This window comes from Maylandia zebra, linkage group LG11 (assembly GCF_041146795.1).
Source record: "Maylandia zebra isolate NMK-2024a linkage group LG11, Mzebra_GT3a, whole genome shotgun sequence".
In the NCBI taxonomy this organism is placed as follows: Eukaryota; Metazoa; Chordata; class Actinopteri; order Cichliformes; family Cichlidae; genus Maylandia; species Maylandia zebra.
Genome location: NC_135177.1, coordinates 29,608,262 through 29,627,677, shown reverse-complemented (window position 1 = coordinate 29,627,677; position 19,416 = coordinate 29,608,262). Strand labels below are relative to the sequence as shown.

Genomic DNA, 19,416 nt, shown 5'->3' with positions numbered 1-19,416 from the left:
AAAAAGACAATGCTGTGAGTGTGACTCCTTTTAGCAGTTGCTCTGTCTGTTGCATTGCAAAAGTCATAAAAATTCCCGCTAAGCATCACCAGAAAAGGAAATGTCAAATTCTTAAGAACATAAATTGCTGTTTAATTATATATGATTTTGTATAATTTTTTACGACGCGACTAAAACTTGAAAAACCGCATTGTCTATTCTAATGTCAGTGTTTTAAAATCACAACTGAGTTGATTATAGTGAACATAATCCGATCTAAAATGACTAATAAGAGTCCTTTAAGTAACTTTTAATACGACACAAACAGATTCGCTAACCTCTAGGATGAAAACAGGAAGCTGGGTGAGTTCTTCCATCACAGCAGCGTGATACTCGGTCTGGCTAAAAACTGGTGCCTCATCGTTGCGATTTACCACCTGAACGACCACCAGTGTCTCGTTCTCCCACTTCCCGTCTGAGGCCACCAGCCGGAGCTCGTAGCGCTGCTCCATCTCATAGTCAAGAGGTTGAGCCACAAAGATGGTGCCCACTTCAGGTTCCACGTCGAAGGTGCCCATGGTGTTTCCTGATGTGATCTGGTAGCGCAGCTTGGCATTAGCACCTGGATGGAAGACATTAAGCACTTGTCAGTTTTTTAAAATCTTTTCTACGAAACTGATTTATCCGATCATACTGCTTAGCTCTGGAGACAAAGGTAGGAGGAGGATGATGTTCCTGTTGCTTCCAAAAAGGACTGTTTAATTTTATTGAAATAAGAAGGCTGCAAAATCCAGCACATCTGGTGAAGAGTTGTATATGCTACTATCACTCATATCAGTTGAATGCATCATTGTTGTGTTGCATTTTTGCTTTGGTAGAGTACGAGTTGGGCTTTCTAAAACTAAAATTTCGCCTGGTAACGGGGGCATAAATAAAGAATCTTTTGACATTTTATAAAATATTAAGTTATCATAATTACATATAAGTGTATAGATGTGATACTAAAATTGCAACACTAATGACCAGCGTCTCATGTTATGCAAATACTCTTCCTGTGGTGCTAGTCTGATGAAAGCTCTAATTTTTAAAGATCAGTCACAGTCAAGTGATTATCACTGTGGTAAAAATGTCTCCCATTTTTTTCTTATCTATGCCCCTTTAAAAAATAAAAAAAGTTAACCAAAAATGTGAACCAAAAATTGAGGTAAGACTCAAACTGTGGATTGAGAAAACCCTTAATCCTCTGCACACAGAATTATAATAAAATGAGGTTTTGTAAGAAGCCATAATATAAGCTTTCTGGTCAAATTCTTCAGTAGAATCAGGTATTTCTCTTACAGTTGGGGTTATTAATACCTTGGCCTCCTCAAAATCTCCTCACACAAACAGTCGTTTCCCCATCACGCAATTAATTTTCTAGAGACCTACAGAAAGGCTCAGAATTAAAGTAAGATGTGCTTTTTGTTACAGCAGAAACTTGGGTTATTCTGTTGTGACTATTTAAGATTTAGGTCCATTTAAATTGGATAGTATGAATAGACACACTTCTTGTATACTGAAACTCTCACACATTTTCCATTGTGTTTCCAGAACAGATGAGTCGGACACGAGTCGGCCTTTAGTCGGCCCGAGGGTCCAGTGAAAGGTACTGAAAATGCATCCTGATCAGATGCCACTCTCTCACCTCTGCTGTCAAAAATGTAGCTGTTGCTCTACTCAGAGAAAGAGTAAAGACTTCAGATATGTGGTGGGAACCCACATAAGGAAACTAATTTCATATATTATTTGCAACCACATATTTTCAGTCATGACCACAGGTGATGGCCTGAATGTACACTGACTGTTCAGTCTGCAGCTTTTTCCGCTCACCACAGCAGCCAGTTATGATGTCTGCAGTACCACTCACTCTCACTTCAGTTACCCTCACTACTAAACAACGCCTCAAGAACAGCAGCTCACTTGGGACATCGACTCACTTTCAACTCTGACACGGTTACAAACTGTCATTTCTTCATTTCTCTATTGTCTGCCATTTGATCCCATCTCTTCCTGCAATCTTTGGTCTCCTTCCTGCTTTTTTTTCTGCTCCTGAAGGACTGGTCGCAACAGAAAGTGGCAAACTTCTGAGAGCACTGTTCTTTAACGGCATCATGCGTTGTTCTTGGTGGATTTACCCGACAAATGTCACAGGGACAAAAGGATTTTCCAGAAGGAGAATAACAAAAGCAAAGTCCTCTTTCAGTTGCTCCCTTTAAGGGTCGCCACAGCAAATCAACTGCCTCTCACCTTGTCCCCAGCTGACTCCTTCATCCCACCAACCCCATGTTTGTCCTAAAATAATGAAAGCAAAGCGAAACACCCTTTTGTAGTTTTTACCTTTACTATTTCTACTAATATTTTCAATCACATGTTCAGTGATTTTGCAGACTAAAACTATGGTTGGCTTTTATTTCAATGTGTGTTGTAAATACACAGTTTTTTCCATAAGTTCTCTAAGTATTAAAAATGATTCTTTGAACTGATGCCACAATATTTTTCTATGTCTTGCTAACTGCTTTGATGTCTAACCCCAATCAAAAAGCTTGTAAAAATGAAAATGATGTCATGTAATGCAAGTAAAGTCCAAAACAGAAACTTTATATTGGCTAGTTTTAATTAAGGAAGTATAGCAGATTATCTGCTAATTGGAAGGTTGGTAGTTCGATCCCTGGCTGCTCCAGTCTCCCTGAAACAGACTGAACCCAGATCTGCTTGTGATTCATTCATTGGAGAGTTAAAGTTAGAAAGAAAGCACTTAGATAAAAACATTGGGTGAATGAGACCTGTTGTGTTGAGTTCTACATTAAAAAAAGAAAATTATATTTAATATCTAGGGTCAAGTGGATTAATCCATGTTACTACTCCGGCTCCCAAATGCCGAATCTTGATGTTATTCTAAGCTGAAAACATATTAATGATTCTGCTCAGCAGAGTAAAATAACCTTCAGTCAATGAGGCGATACTGACTTCCCAGTAAATGGAGGAGACCCACTCTTGGTGACATTCGTAGGACTCATGACAGCTTATCAACCGTTTAATCAAACATAAAATAACTGAAACAGCAGTTTTTAAATTATGGAAAAAAATGTAGATTTCCATTTTCTTATAATGTGAATACACTTTTTTCGGTGACTTGCATCTTTGCCTTAAATGCTTTGGTGACCAGTTTTTGAAGATGAGTTTACACGAACCACAGTGTATACATCCAACTTGACTAATTTCCCCCTCTCCTTCTTCTCTTCTCACATTGACGGCTCTTTAGTTTTCTTTCTTTCCTGCTTTCTCCATGTGCCTCCATCCCTCTAGCCTACCATTTCTTTCAGCTTTGCTATGCAGTCCTGTTTTCTTCCTTTGATTATTTTTTCTTGCCACAGTCTTTTCTTCCTTCCTTAACTCTCCTTCATGTATCTTCCTCCCAAATCTTTTATTCTCCTCCTACTTCCGTCTGTTCTTTAGGCTTTTTGTCCACTTGTTTTGATAATCTACTTTCATCCCTCTTTCCCTTCACTTCTTTCATCTTTCTGTTGCTTTTCCATCTCATTCTCTAGTCTCTTTCCTTTCCTTGTCTTTCCTCTGTTGGCTTTCCCTCTACTTTCCTGATGAACTGAAGAAATGCCAGCACACACACACATAGGGACATGGTAAACATGGCAAACACATACACACACAGATGTATGTTCAGGGCCCAGAGGCAGGTCTGTCTTGGTCCGGCTAGCTCTCTGTTTACCGGCACCAATGAGACTTTAGGAGACAAACACCATCTGTGGAGACATGGAGGACCTTCATTACGACACTGGAGAGTGTGTGTGCTCGTTTGTGTGCGAGGAAAAAGCTTAAGTGCACTGGTCCGTCACAGCCTCCAAGCACGATGTGTTGTGACACTCAGCGAGCGAGTTAGTGTGTGTGTGTAAATGTGAGTGTGTGTAAATGTGTGTAAGGAGAGTAGCTCCAGCGGTTTTTGCCTCCGGCAGCCTCCCTAATGATCAGTCTGGCCATATGGTGTTGCCCTCTTAACACATACACACACATATGAACACACACACACGCACATGCTAGGGGATAGAGCTGATTTAATTCGCAGCCTAGCAGGAGGCCCAAATTGAGATTAAGGTCAGATCTCTGCTCCTTGTGAGGTGGACCGGAGGGGAAAGTCGTCCCTGAGCAGTGACTGCAGGTTGACACTCTGAAGGACTAAACTCATATTTGGAGGAAGTTTCATTTCGTTTTACAACCACATTAGAAAATATCACATGTTGTGGCCTCAGATGCCTGCAAGAGATACTGTGGATATTTGAAATTCAGCTGGCTGCAGTACCCAGAAATCTTGAGTAGAGCCATGTATTTATTCCAACATGACAGAAAACATTAAGCCTGATATGTGATGGTAGATTTTGGAGTAAGGTTTCCCCAGTAATCGGTAAAACGCATCCTAAAATGACAAATTCGAATACAAATAACCGAAAGCTAAATTTACAGTGTAAAAATTAAATATTAGTCTGCTGCATGACTGAGCAATTGGAGGGTCCAAAGACATTAGACCCTCCAGACATATGCATCTTCCAGGTTGTGACAGATGGTGACAGCTGTGGTTCCAAAGAGACTTTCGATGCAATGGAAATCGATGTGAATCTTAATCACTGTAAACACTGATGTTATGGGCTCAGTCACTCATTTTGGGTCATAGTGAAGAAGAATTAAGTCTATTTTCCAAATCTTGGTCATACCATGTTTAAAAATCAAAGGTTATCTGTGGTATGAAACCACAAACTCATTCAATAACGGGCTGTCACTCACAACTAATTAGTTAATGGGCAAAGTCAGGCTGTCCCTTCTCATCACATATGTTTTTTTGGGTTCTTTTTTTTAGCAAAAGCAAATATGCTCATCTTGAGGCTTCAAAAGAGGACTTAATGAATAGATACATCCATCTTCTCCTGTTATTGTGTGCTATAACTGTTATTCATGTAATAATAAGTTCTGTAAATATTAATATCTGACTTTTCGATATAGATTCTAGCAAGGTGCTAGAACCTCCTGAGATATTTCTATATTGATATGATCCGTAATATTTACTCAGCACATCAATGATGTGAATCTCCTTTTCTACCACATTTTCAAGGTGCTCTGATCTGAAGAAGATCTGTTGACTGTGGAGGCTATCTATCTATCTATCTATCTATCTATCTATCTATCTATCTATCTATCTATCTATCTATCTATCTATCTATCTATCTATCTATCTATCTATCTATCTATCTATCTATCTATCTATCTATCTATCTATCTATCTATCTATCTATCTATCTATCTGTCTGTCTGTCTGTCTGTCTGTCTGTCTGTCTGTCTGTCTATCTGTCTGTCTGTCTGTCTGTCTGTCTGTTTCAAGGTGTTGTGCATTCAGACATACTCCTTTGCATATTTGGTTCTAATGAGTTGTTATGTGAGTTGATGTTGCTTTCTTATCTGTTCGAATCAGTTAGAACCATTTTCACCCACAGAACTTCCAATGACTGGATATGTGAAAATCCCATTCGATCACAGGTCTCTGAAATACTCCGACCAGCCCATCTGGCACCAACAACCATGCTGCATTTACAGTTTTTCTCAGTCGCTTTGGTGCGTTTCTCAGAACACCATTAACATTTGCACAGCAGTTAGTGCATTTCCCAAAACAATTAGTGCAAACTGCAAAACCTAGTGGATAGCCTGCAAAAGCACGTCACATGCACAGAATTGATTATCCATACCTCAAAAGCAAGTATCCATGTCAATGAAACTGTCAGTGCCATCAAAATGAAAAGTCTTGACACCATCTTTATGAACAAGATAGTCAAATGGCATTGTCATGTTTCCACTATGACAGTTTATAATTTCAGTGTTTCCCATTGCAAAAACAATTGGTGACACCTGAAAATGCTGACGACAGCACTATGGCCTACCTGTACAGCCATCTGAAATGTGCAGTAAAGTCACTGTAGATGTTATGGGAGTCTTGGGAGTAACTGAGACACTGAATACGTACGTTTCACATTTCCATTGTGTAGAAGTGTTTGTAATCCTACAGAATTGTGCAAAAGAAAAATATGCTACAGTCACTTGTGCACTGTAGAATACATGTAAACATAAAATCACCCATTTGGTAGAGCTGTGCACTAATGTGAACAATAAACAGCACATGTAACAGTACAGTAAATCATTCTGGCACATCCAGACGTTCCTGTCTGTCTGGCCACATATTTTCATCTACATCACAACAGATGTTATCCCTTGCAATGCAGCGAGGAAAGTATCTCCTGGAGTGGCGAATCCATCCTCTGCAGGACCCTGCTGTGATGTCGTCACATGCTGCATCCATGGCTGCTAGCAGGGCCATTTGCTCATGTGGATTTCATTTTTCTTGAGTACTCTGTCAATTGTTGAAATTGAAACAGATTCAATATTGCCAAATACCGTGTAATTCTCTATGACAGCGCTTTGTATGTCTCTCAGCTTTATTGCATTGTTTGCAATGACCATTGCACAAATGGCTTCTTCTTGCTGTGGGGTAAAAAGGGGCCCTCTTCCGCCTCCGCGAGGTTGTCTTACAATCCTATGTGGTGCAGAGTAAACTTTTTGTGAAATTGCAAATACAGTACAGTAACATGTGATGTGTCTGAGATGGCACAGTACAGTACAGTGTATTACTGTTTGCATACCTGTTTTCCCTACGGAATGTTTGAATGATTGAACTGACAGTAGTTCTTCCAATATTGGGTTGCACCCTTCGACCAGCCTCCTCCATGGTGAGGCCGTGATTGACAACATGGTCCACAATTGTAGCCCTTATTTCATTAGGAATCCGCCTATATCTGCCTCTTCTCCCTCTTCCCCTTCCCCTTCCTCCCCGCATCCTCACCCCTCTTCCACGGTGCTGACCTTCCATTTTGTGTCACAGAAGTGTAGAAATGGTACACACTAGCTCCTGCGCAGTTTATATATGCTTGCCAATTGGGGATTCACAGGATTCATCCATAATTGACAGTGAACAAGTTGTTTGTCATTGGTTACAACTAAACTTTCACACGCCTCCTCATGAGTGACAGCTGTAATTCACCCGAGATCAATTGTTCAATTTCGGAGACATTTCCAGGAACAATGATACAGAAAGGTATAGGATTTGCTTGACAGATGGCCAATATTTGGCATGTGATAACTAGTTCAACAATTTTGTGTGTGATGACTCAAGCAATGGATGTATGAATATTAGTTTTATTGGGAACGACTATTCAGCATCTATAGGTATGATTACTTTTGACTGACATGACATAAGCAAATGGAAATGTCAGAAAGCAGCAGGGAAATGTATGGAAGCAACTGATTCATGTCCAAAATCATTTGCAGTTTGTTCAGAGAGAGGAGAAATTGCTACTATGATGTGCACAAATGACTGAGTGTTGTGGAGGTTGAACTAATAGTTATGAGAATTTCAATTCTGATCTGAGAAACGCACCAAAGCGACTGAGAAAAACTGTAAAGTCAATTAAATCACTTTTCTTCCACATTCTGGTGTTTTTTTTCCTCTCTGTCTACATGTCTAGATGCACTGAATTTCTTCCACGTGATTGGGTCATTAGATGCAGTTGAACAGGCGTACATAACAAATGAGTGTAAGTGACAATTTAACTGATACAAAACTATAAAAATAATGTTTTCACAAGTAATAAATATTGGTATAGTTTTAATTTCATAAAATGTAAACATAGCATTGGCCTGGAGATGAGGAACTGCGATAGAGCATTAAACACTGTTTGCTTATAAACTGTGTACAGTGGTCCCTAAAGATGATGCACAGGAAAGGGCAAAAGCATGGGATTTTTGCATTTTTGTTTTGCTTGCAAATCATCGTGGAGCATCTTAACAGTCTGTCTGGAGAATAATCAAGGCCTGCAAACAATTTTCAAGTATAAAGGGGGAAAAACTCATTTTTCTGGGGCTCTCCTACAGGACACATCTTTAAAACACACTGTTTCATGTTTATTAGTTTGAGGCAATGGTTTCGTCTGTTAGTAGGAAAACCTAGAACAATAGGTATGTGCACTGCTACCAGCAGATGATGAATATTTTGCTAAAGACCAGATGGAAGGTCTAATACGGAAAGGTGTGTTACAATTGTATGTATAAATATGACAAACACGTTCAACATTAATTTTGGTTTTTCTGGGCTTTGACCTCATTGTCCCCCCACTCCCTGCTGAGCTAAGGTCAGGAAGCCAATATGGTTTCCTGTTGTGAAAGGGTGATACAAACTTACCACCTCAGGGGACTCAGAGACTGCATTAAAGGCAGCAAGGAGAGAAGAATAAGCAGCTCGCTGAGGGCTTAAACACTGCTATGATTAAAGCTGTGTTGCAGTGACTGAAGTGTGGTATCTAAATGCAGCAACAAACTCAACTTAGCAAACAGGCTAAGCTTCATTTAGTAGAATTGTTACACACTCTGATGGCTTGACTTTGGACTGCAAATCAGGAACCTTTGTGTCCCAGATCCATCCAATCCTAACCATCATAACCATCACCTCCATTCAGTACAATGTAAAATTACATGAACAATCACTCACATTCACACATACCTCATTAGCTCAACTTCACTGCAGTAGTAGGTAGTTGTGCATGTGTACTAAACCCAGGGGCGACGCGAGACTGAAACGCCAGACTCAGCAGAATTTTAAAAAAGCCCCTTGATCTCATTACAAGATGATCTTAGTTCGGCAGTTTTTTTACACTAGTAGGACCAAATTTACCCAGAAAACACGACGGGTGACAAAAGCTGCTGCACCTAATCAGCTTTAGGTTGGAGAGGAGGGGGTAAAGAGAGGTAATCTAAACCCGCCCTTCCCCCGTCACCTCAACTCTACCTTAGGTTATATTACAACAAACACCAAATCAAGCTGAAACAAATGCAGGAACTATTCAGCAAAGGAAAGCGTTGGCGTGTGTGTACGTATGTGCGCTTAGTCCCTGGTAATTGTGTTTGAGTGACCTACAGTTTATGTCTGGAATGAAGGTCACCGGTGCTTCAACATCTGTCAGCTTCAACAACAAACTGTGGTCATAATGTACAACACACACACACACACACACACACACACACACACACACACAGCTGAAGCCAAGGTGACGGCTGCTTTGCTGCATTTTAGAGGATAAAACCTTGAGTTCTGTTTACAGCTAATCAAACTTGAGATTGGAGCTTTCAGGAGTTTGATTTTTTTCACCTTCAGTTAGCATTACACACACACGCACACTTTTTAATCTGCCTAACATGTACACACATGCTCTACACATGCATATAAACAATGTATCTGATCTCCATATAACATGGGAAGGAATCTGACTGAAAAAACACCAAAATGCATCAGAGGTAAATGAGCCTAAAATCTGCATAGCTTGCAATAAGATGATAATGAAAATGACTCATTTGCCATTTTGGAAACATGGACATGTTCACTGTAGAAGAATGTGAATCAGCTCATGCAAGCCAGTGTTTGTGCAATAAAACACAAGATAGATAAAACAACTTTTATGCATTACATAATGGACAACGGCGAGGACTGCAAATCAGTATGGGCTAGAAGTCCGTGCTCACTATTCACCAGCATATTATTTTCCAGGAAAAATAAATCAACAGTTTGATGACAAATGAACGACAGATTTGTCGCTTTGCCAACTGTCATTTTTCAAAAGGCGACTGACTGATAACTTGAACAGACCTGAAACTAGAAAGCTTTGGGCAGCAAGTAAAAAATTGCAAAATTGGACTAAGTTAAAAAAACAGGTCAGAGAAAACAGTTATTCACGGAAATCTTTTTTATATTTTACAGTAATGATTGCTTTGAGTTCTGTGAACATATGTGATAATGTAATTACAAAAATGTTCAACAAAATATAAATAGAAGCACATTAAAAATATTGCAACATAGCACTCTTAAAGATAACATTAGGAGGGCAGATGGCAGTGCTAATGTTTGTCTACCAAAGTGTTGGATTCTGCTGCTCTCACAATAGAGACAAAGCAGTAAGAGAAAGTAAGTGACACAAGGTATTTCTCTTGTTTCAGGAAACAGTGAATCAAACGCCCGCATGTCTTCTAATAACTGTAATTACAGAAATGCAAACATCGCAATTCAGTGCAGCCACTGAACTGCAATTGTTACTTTTTAAGATACTGAGCTATAATCTATAAAAAGCAAATCACAAAAGAGCAACAACAGAGCAAACACTGAAAACAATCTAATTAAGGTTTAGTTATATCTAACCACCAAATATGACTAGAACTTAACAACCGAGTTATTAGAGGTAGAAAGATGCAGTTATTATGGACATATGATAAATATTTACAAACATTTCACCCTGATCTCCCTCTTTTACGCTCACAGAGCTGATTCAGCATGGATCAGATCTGGGGGTTTAGTTAATCTCACCCTTACCAACGTGCCTGTTAGGAAGGTTTAAGGGATGTTTAAGCCAACACGGCTGGTTTTCTTTATCTGAGCCTTTGGACCCCCAAGTGGTATAGGGCCGAGGAGTGTTTGTTGATTACTACGGGGAGTCTCTGGCGAGACAAAAAAAGTGGGGATAAAGCGTCAGCAAGAAAAAAAGGTTAAAGATTTGTACAGCTTTTTGCAATCTTAGCATCTCTTAATCCAGTGTTCAGCGTCTTTCAGAACCTCACGGGATCAGTCTGAGGGGGGTAAAATACTAAATCTAGACATTTCCAGGAATAAGGCCACATAAAAAAGACAAAACAATAAAAAAAGAGAAAAATAAATAAAACAGCTATTTTAACTGACTGACTGAACTACTTTCAATAAAAATTAGAAAGCAAAGCAGATTTTCAGACACAAGCCTCAAAATATGGAGCGCTCCCAGAGAAAAAGAATTTATAGGGTTTATGAAGGTGCTCAAATGAAAATGAACCATAAATTAATCAACAAGTCAAGGGCCAGAAAATAAAGTGAAACTTCTGTTTTCAATTTATTTGTTTTCTTATATTAATCAAAATTAGGGTCAAGTGGGCCTAGAGTGAGGGGTGGGGTACTTCCTGGACAGGTTACCAGTGTACTACAGGGCTAACCTTCCTTTTTTCATACCAAATATTTTAGTATAAATATTTTTTTAACTTTGCAGTAAGAAATAGTTATAGAATAGTCTCTAACGTCCCATCACAGTGTAACTTTTTCAGCTTGTGGGGATTTCTGTTTGCATTTAAAATGTTACTTTTATTCCTCCTCATGTTTTGCGGGATGTAACCTCGTAACTTTATAGATAATAACATCCTTATATGACTTCATTTACATTATGAACAGTTGGCATGTGTCAGTCAAATGTTCCACATGAAAGGGGAAATTTAATTTTGACTCAGAAGACTATATGATCAACAAAAAAATGACAGTTCTAAGTTAAATGTAAGTACCTTTGCTAACAGATTGCTTTAATGGCTTATTTGAATGTATGATTTCTGTTTTCAATAACTTCAATTACAACTGTAGTTAGAAAAGAGCTGATAGATTATTACTTTGTATTCTCTTCTAGATAAGTCTGACTATCCTGCCTACCTGTCAGACCACTGAGTGTTTTTGCTAAAGATCTCAATATTTTCTGGGGATAGCAATTAGTGGTCATAGAAATAACAGACAAACTAAAAAAAAAAGAGAATCACAACTTTAAAAAGGGATGTGCATTCTGCAAATATGACATGACTGATGGTATTTCTGCTGTCATTCTGGCTTTATGAGTCATGCAACATGGTATTTATAAACTCTCAATTACACATGTACTCTGCTGCTACCAGCCAACATGCAAAAGTGCAGGAACGACTTGGACTGAAATTCATCCAGATATTCTTTTAAGCGCTATAGCTTGTTAGCGAAGCCTATAGCAAGTTTGGTTGCGTGCCGAGGTGTTCCTTATTTCTATTTTTAAGAAATTCAGTAAATGGCTCAATTCGGAAGTCTGCTCAAACTGTGGGAAAAAGTATTAAGAAAGGAGACAGTGGAAGACGAGTGACTGGAAGTTTGGGGAACTCCTCAGGGAATCAGGGTGAATATAGAAGATGAATAGGAGGTAGACTGTGTCACACCGTATAAAAGTATATTGCAGTCAACAAGAAAAAAAAAAGGTTAAAGATTACAAAAAGAAAAATAAATAATAAGACATCACTCTTCTTTCCTTCACTCATGCTCTGAGTATAGAAAACCTCAAAGGCGTTGATCTGACGCCAACAGCTGTCATTAAGAGAGAGAGTAGAAGAGAGAGAGGCTTGTTTTTTGTTGTTTTCTGATATTTTTCCTTTTTTTTGCCTCCTGGTGCTTATTGGTTTAGAGCGGAGGAGGAAGAGGAATGAGGGACAAACACAAACAAAGAGACAAACATCAAAACCGCCGACCTCAAGGGAGCAGCGGCACTCGCTAACGAGCTGTGACAGCAAGAGAAGAAGAGAGAAGGAGATAAAACAGAGGAGAGAAAATAAGGAGAGTGGAGACGAGTGACAACAGTGAGGAGAACGGGGACTAATAAATTAAGAAAACTGAAGAGCATGAAAATTTTAAAATCAGTTTTTAAAACTACTTAAATGTACTTCTGTTAGCACAGACGCAACTACCCAATTACCCTCCAAAAAAAGAAAACAAAGCAAACAACAACAAAAAAAGCAAGAATACTTTCCACATAACCTGTATATCAAATATGAATGGAGGCACTCTGATGTTAGGTAAGTAGGTTAAACCAAAAATGCTATAATTTAAAATACTGTCACGTAGGTTAAGGTAATTTAACATTCTGGTGCTTCCAAAATGTGGGAGGCGCAGCTTGAGAAGCAATGTTTACTTATCTAACATTATCAGTTTAACGAAGCTAATTTCTTATCAGTGTGAGACTAATTACTGTTAACCAAAACCTACCATGCATGCCACTTAGATTAAAGAAAATGCACTGATTTGAAACATAATCAAGTCAATTAGTTTTTATAAATGAGGATTCTTTGTCATGCATAAAAGTTAGTCATGGAGTTCCACAGGGTCCTGAGTTCGGACCAATACCTTTTAATTTACACATGGGTCTCTCAGGTAATATCTTTAGAAAACAATGCATACATTTCCAATGCCATGCAGATAACAACCAGTTGTATTTATTTGTGAAGCCAGATGACACAAATCAGTAAAACTATAGGGACGATATGTAATTTACGATGTAATTTACAGGAGGAGCTGAGAACATGCTGTATGAGGAGGATATGTTCTTCAATGTGCACATAAAACAAATATACAGGAGTGCCTTCTTTCATCTTCGTAGCATTGTCAAAACTAAACAAAGAATCCTGTCTGAAAGTAATGCTGACAAACTAGTTCATGGATTTATTATGTTGAGGCTGAAATACTCAACTGTAATTCCTCATTATCCGGATCATCTAAAAGTTTCACGAAAAACCCTCAGCTGATCCAAAACACTGCAGTGAGAGTACTAACAGGAAATAGAAAGAGAGATATTTATCCCATATTAGTCTGTTTTAACTAGCTTTTCTTTTTATCTACTTCCCTGTTAAATCCAGAATATATGAACTGAGTTCTTCCTTCACACTGTCACTAAATGCTCACTCATAGGATATCATCTCATTGTTGGGGGTTCATCCTTTAATGCAATATGTTTTTTACGTTACAGTACAAGGGCCTTGAAAGAGCTCTTTGAATAAAGTTGAATTTGAATTCAGCTCAATAAAAAACATTTCTGTTCACGTTAGTCATCTGGAGACCTATGGGAAGTGTAGAGCTTAAAAGTACATGTTTTCATGTGGTATAGACTTGGGCTTTGTATTCAGTTTTATTGTGAAGTCTGAATACATTTAAACGGTTTTATAATTAGTACACAATGGAAAACAGAATAAAACTAAGACTGCTACCTCTATTTGGTGCATTAAACAAAGTAAACAAAGTTACACAAGTAACTATAAATGATTAGTTAACAGTTATAAACAGATGGGTGCCACACTGGTTCTCGTGATTTTATTTAGATATTTTTTAAAGAAGAAAAGAAAGAAAGAAAGAAAGTGTACTTTATTGGTCCCCGTGGGGAAAATCCCTCTCTGCATTTAACCCATTCACTCAGTGAAGCAGTGGGCAGCCACTGGGCGAGCAAAGAAGCATTTACATGGAAGTTTACTACAAATTGTACTTTCAACATTTTTCTGGGTCTTTCAGTACAATCAAGCCTGCAAACAGAGGAGTCAGCCATTAATGGCGATCAAAAATAATACAGGTTTAAGGAACTTTTGTTGGTGTAATTTTGCTACATCCATCTTTAATATACACTCTGTGAACTTCAACTAATGACCAGAAACAACAGAAACTGCAAACATTAAGAGTGCCATCAAAGATCATTTACTGTAATGCTGAGTATCCGTATTCTGCCTCACATCTAAAGCCCGATTGTCTGCACAACTGTTTACTCTCAGTTCAACAGAGCATTCATTTTCATTCACTTTGTGTATGTGAACCACACTGGTTAAGCGTGTCCCACTTTGTATTACATCAACAACAAGAGCGGACTGAGTGATTTGCAGGTCTGAATAGATAATGGATAATATCATCCACCATATAAATCCTGTGTGGTAACACTTTAACACTGATCAAGCTTTCATGTGAGGTCTCACAACAACAAACTGGATAATTTCACTAAAGCAAGTAACATATTAGTTTAAACCTGGGCAGCCTGATTTTGAATTTAGACACACATAAAAACAAACAAACAAAACCTCTTCAAATTTATTGCCCACAGTCTCAATAAACAGCAATAAAAATTAAGTGGTTTTTAAGCTGTAAAACGTAGGTGTGCTTTTGTTAAACTGATCCAGACTTTCTAATGTAAGATTTTACAATGAGACATGACCACCAGCTATTGCAGTGGAAGAAAACAAATGTCACCTTATACAGAGCAAAGTTTATCTTAAGAAAAATCAAGAGAAGAGACAAATTCAAAAAAGAAGAGAGCAGAAAATTAGAGTGGATTGAGACAAGAAAAGCAGAAAGGGGAGAAGAGGGGATGCAAATCATCCAAACAGAAGCAAAGAGGCAAAAAGAGGAGAAAGATTATAAAAAAGTATGGAAAGGAAACAGCGCTCAATGGGAGAGGGGAGAGACAGAGAGGCAGGCAACAGATCATTCAGTTCACGCACCTAATTTCTTGCTCAACACTTGTTTTTATGACTAACTGCACACTCAGTCAGAGACTTTGATCAGTTTGACTGAAGTTCACATGAAATCACAAAGAACTGACTTCACTGCCACCACTGACAGCAACAACAACAGGTGCATCCCAGAGAGACAGAAAAACTGCCAGATTCTAACTCACCTTCATCCTCGTCGTTGGCCGTGACGGTGATGAGGACGAAGCCGACCTCCTTGTCTTCCTCCACGCTCACCTCATACACCGGTTGGGCAAATGCCGGGGCGTTGTCGTTCACATCGGTGACGAAGATCCTGACATAGGCTGTGTCTGAGTCAAAGTTGGACGGAGGCTTTGCTCAGGAATATAATTTCAACGTATCCAAACACATGCAAGACTCTCTAGACTTTCGTTTTATAAGGTCTGCAAATGATCTCTTTTATATTAATTGGACTGCAGGCCTTCTCTCTGATTGTGCGTTACCTGTGTTAGGCTGGCCCTGCTGGCCTTGTCGGGCCGACTCCGAGCCGTCCTGTGACTGCACCTCTATCAGATATGAAGCTTTCTGCTCACGGTCAAAAGAGGCTCGAGTGAAAATGATCCCACTGTGGGAGTCAATGCTGAAGAACTGAGAGTCCCCACTTTCATCCTTCAGGATCACATAGTGGATCTGAAGAACACAGAGAGATGCAGTGAAGCAGAAAAAGAACAGGAAGTAGAATATCATTAACGATCAGTACAGACGTTTCTCACCATCCCGTGCAGACCAGAGTCCAGATCAGTGGCTGACACCTGAGCCACAGACGTGCCCATCTGCGCTCCTTCGGGAACCGTGGCCTCATAGGTGGACGACAGAAAGAAAGGAACGTTGTCGTTCACGTCTGAGGGGGAAAAAAACAAAAAGAAACAGTAGAAAAAAATATCCTTTATTTTCCCACATTCATATTTTTTTGTTGTTGAAGGATCTGGCAAAAGAACACATACAGCCTGTCATGTCCATGAAAGCTGATTAAAGTGGATTAAAAACAGACAGAGAAAGAAAATGCTAGAAGGAATGGAAAAGTGAGCAGGAAATAAACAAAGACAGAAAGAAAGAACAAGCAAGACAGAAGGCAAAGAGACAGAAATAAGATTGGATTTTTAGAACAGCAGTAAAGGAGATTAAAAAGTAAAGATGAATTACAGTGAAATAAAGCAGAAAGAGACAAAAAGGCAAAATTAAAAAAAAAAGTCCATCAGAAAGTGAAGCTGGACTATGTCTACCCTCACTAATGAAAACTGAGTTATTAGTGAGGAATTATCCTCCAAACACCCTGAAGAGTCCACAAAGCAGCTTGTCAGCTCACTTTCAAGCTCCGCTAAGCCAATTACAGCGTCCGATGTGGGTTTGTTCAAAGCCAATCAAAGTCAGGAAGTGTTTTCTCCTCTTTCCTTCTCTCCACCCGCCTACAGATGCTGTTTGGGAAGTGAGTCACTGTTAAAGGGAGACGGCATGGAGCTGACACCACCGGTCGCTTCTGTTTTCTTCTTTTTCTGCCAGAAACGACCCTGGATATGAACCGCACTTCATTAATCTTTCTCTTCTCGTCATTTCCTCCAGCTTGTCTCTCATTACACCCGAGTTTCTGTTGCTCACCAACGGCTTCTTTACATTTGATGGTCAGAGCTCTGCTACTCATTTTAAAGTCCTTGTAATGGCAACTTTTAAACCACTAAATACTTTGCTTTGTTCATCAATATAGCATATTTAGAATTGTGAACATATCTATCAATATGCAAATATGTCAATATCTCATCTTTGAGACTCACTCACACTGAGTGCATATAGCCAACAGGGGCCTTGTACTATTTAAATGAAAGAGCTGTAAGTTGATTGGTTACCTGTACAAACCTATGGGACTGAATCCACGTTTTTGACTAGCAGTCTGGCTAAAGGAGTTGAAAATGTTTGACCCTTAACCATACAAACTCACCTGTCACATTAACATAGACCGTGGTAAAGGAGGCGAGCGGCACAGCAGCGACATTCTGCACGCGCACTCTGAGCGTGAAGAAGCGCGTCGTCTCATAGTCGAGGTTCTCGGCTACCAGGATGGACGCCGAGCCGTCGGCCCGGTTTGGTTTCATGTAGAACCGCACTGGCATGTTGGTCTCCGGTACCTGACCCTCCTCCAGGTTGTAGGTCACCCTGGGGTCGCCGAGGGGAGATGTTGCCTTGATGGTCTGTTGACAGAGGGAAAAGAACAAAAGATATGTTTTTGTATCCAAAAGAACCAGCGTCTGCTCGCACATTATGACTGTGTGCGCCTGAGCTTCCTAATGTCACGGCTTTTCCTCATCACTTTGTGTGTGTCGCTTTTCCACTGAAAAAGGGGCAGAGTGATTTGAAAAGCAGAAGAAAAACTTGACAGGAAATGACACTGTGAAATATACTGATGTCATGCACACCAAGGGACAGCAAGCGTGAGCTGGCCATTGAGACTTCACAGACATGGTGGATTATACAGAACTTACCTTTGTAGTGAGGGAGAGACTGAAATTCAGATTTGAAATTCTCTCATGGTACAAACATATTTCTCACATGAGAAAGACCCTTGAAAAATAGTTGATAGCATCAAACTTGTCAAACTAGTAACTTGCTTTTCTATGTTTTCCATCTTTTCCACATTAAATATCTTGGTATCTTATTTTTATTTACCTGCGTTGATCCTCAGTAATGATCACTGTCAAGGGTGTTTCAGTGTTAAAGTACAAAGTCGGAGACTGCAGGAGTCTTGGGGACATCCTTTGAGGATCATGTGATGGATTTCAAAAGTGACTGCTGCTCAAATATTCCAGATACATTAATGAGTTATAGAGTTCTCATCAATGCTAAAGCAAAGTATCCAGCTTGCTTTGATTATCAGAGAGGGAATTATGTGGCTAATCCCAGCTTCCGTGTTGAATTGTGTATCATTTATTAATTGCTAGTAAATATATTTATGTTATTATTTATTTTAAATGAGCACCACCAAAACAAATAACTTGCTTCTCAGGTAGCTGGAAAATCTCATTTAAAATTCCTTTGCCTATTGTAACTAATATAAAAAAAACATCTTTGGGTGGAAAGTTCCAACTTACTCTCACCCCAGGGTGTCAATTCATGCTTTTCTTTTAGATTGAACTGGCCATTCAGAAATATGCACAAGGTGTCCTTTGGCTTAAGTGCCAAGGTGTAAGTGCTTACAGCAGAATGGAGAGTGAGAGACAAAGGTCCTCTTTAAAGAGTGTCAAAGTCTGCATTTCGAGCTTGGATGAGCGACATCCCTGAGACTTGGGGTATTTATGATATGCCTGAACATACAGAAGTATATAGAGGACAAAATACTGTGGAAGTTGTTAGACCTTTACGTCTGAGCTTTATGGAGAAGTTTAGAACCAAGCTGTCATGATTTGAGTACACAAACCTCAGTTTGTGTTCACAAATCAGTGTTCAAGTTAGAATTGCGAAGAATGCAGCTTCTGATACAAGTACTAGAAGGCGGCATATGGGAGAAAATATATAAATGCAAGATCTATAAAAGATATCTAAAAGAAATGCTGCAAGATAAGAGATTGCAGAAGACGAATGTAGGTTTGCTCAGATCTGATGTCATGCCTTTGGGTCTTAAAATCCAGTTTGAAGAGTTTTAAAAGTTTTAAAAATGTGTGTATTTTTAAACAACCTTTAATATTAACTGGCAACACTGTTTTTGTGAAATTCAGTGTTGTTATATGTAGCCTGGTATTTGGAGTTCTTTTTACAAGTGCATCTTTTTCAAAAGCAAGCAGAGTTGGTCGTTTCTGACTAGAATAGGAACAGAGATCATCACTCAGACAGATTACATGCAGTGCCGACAGAACAAAAGATATCCCATATACAGACACTGGAAACTCATCTTCTCAAACCTCTGTTTACTCCTTTTGGGCTTCAAGTTTATAGAGACAGACTTATCTCCATTTCTGAAGCAGTTACTCCCACATTGCGTTATAATCCGTCAAAGGCAGAAGCCAAAGAAGAGTCTGTACTGGTTCATGATGACATCATGTTATCACACAGCTGCTCGTGTCGACAACGAGGTCGTACATCTTTATAACAGCTCCAACGGCTTCCAGATCTTTAAACTATAACACTCACCAGAAAAATGACACCCTAAAATACACAACTACATTTCAAAGAATGCGA

General features: G+C 39.2%; 1 protein-coding gene across 1 annotated transcript in view; it reads right to left on the bottom strand.

Annotated features, from left to right (window-relative positions):
- si:dkey-22o22.2 (neural-cadherin) overlaps window positions 1–19,416 on the bottom strand; it is a 138,630-nt gene that overhangs the window by 30,952 nt on the left and 88,262 nt on the right. Inside the window, exons 13-17 of the mRNA XM_004551080.3 lie at window positions 17,186–17,435; window positions 15,966–16,093; window positions 15,696–15,882; window positions 15,399–15,542; window positions 318–601 (exon numbers count right to left, since the gene is read on the bottom strand). Of these exons, the coding sequence (XP_004551137.3) occupies window positions 318–601; window positions 15,399–15,542; window positions 15,696–15,882; window positions 15,966–16,093; window positions 17,186–17,435 (993 nt within the window). The remainder of the gene's footprint in view (window positions 1–317; window positions 602–15,398; window positions 15,543–15,695; window positions 15,883–15,965; window positions 16,094–17,185; window positions 17,436–19,416) is intronic.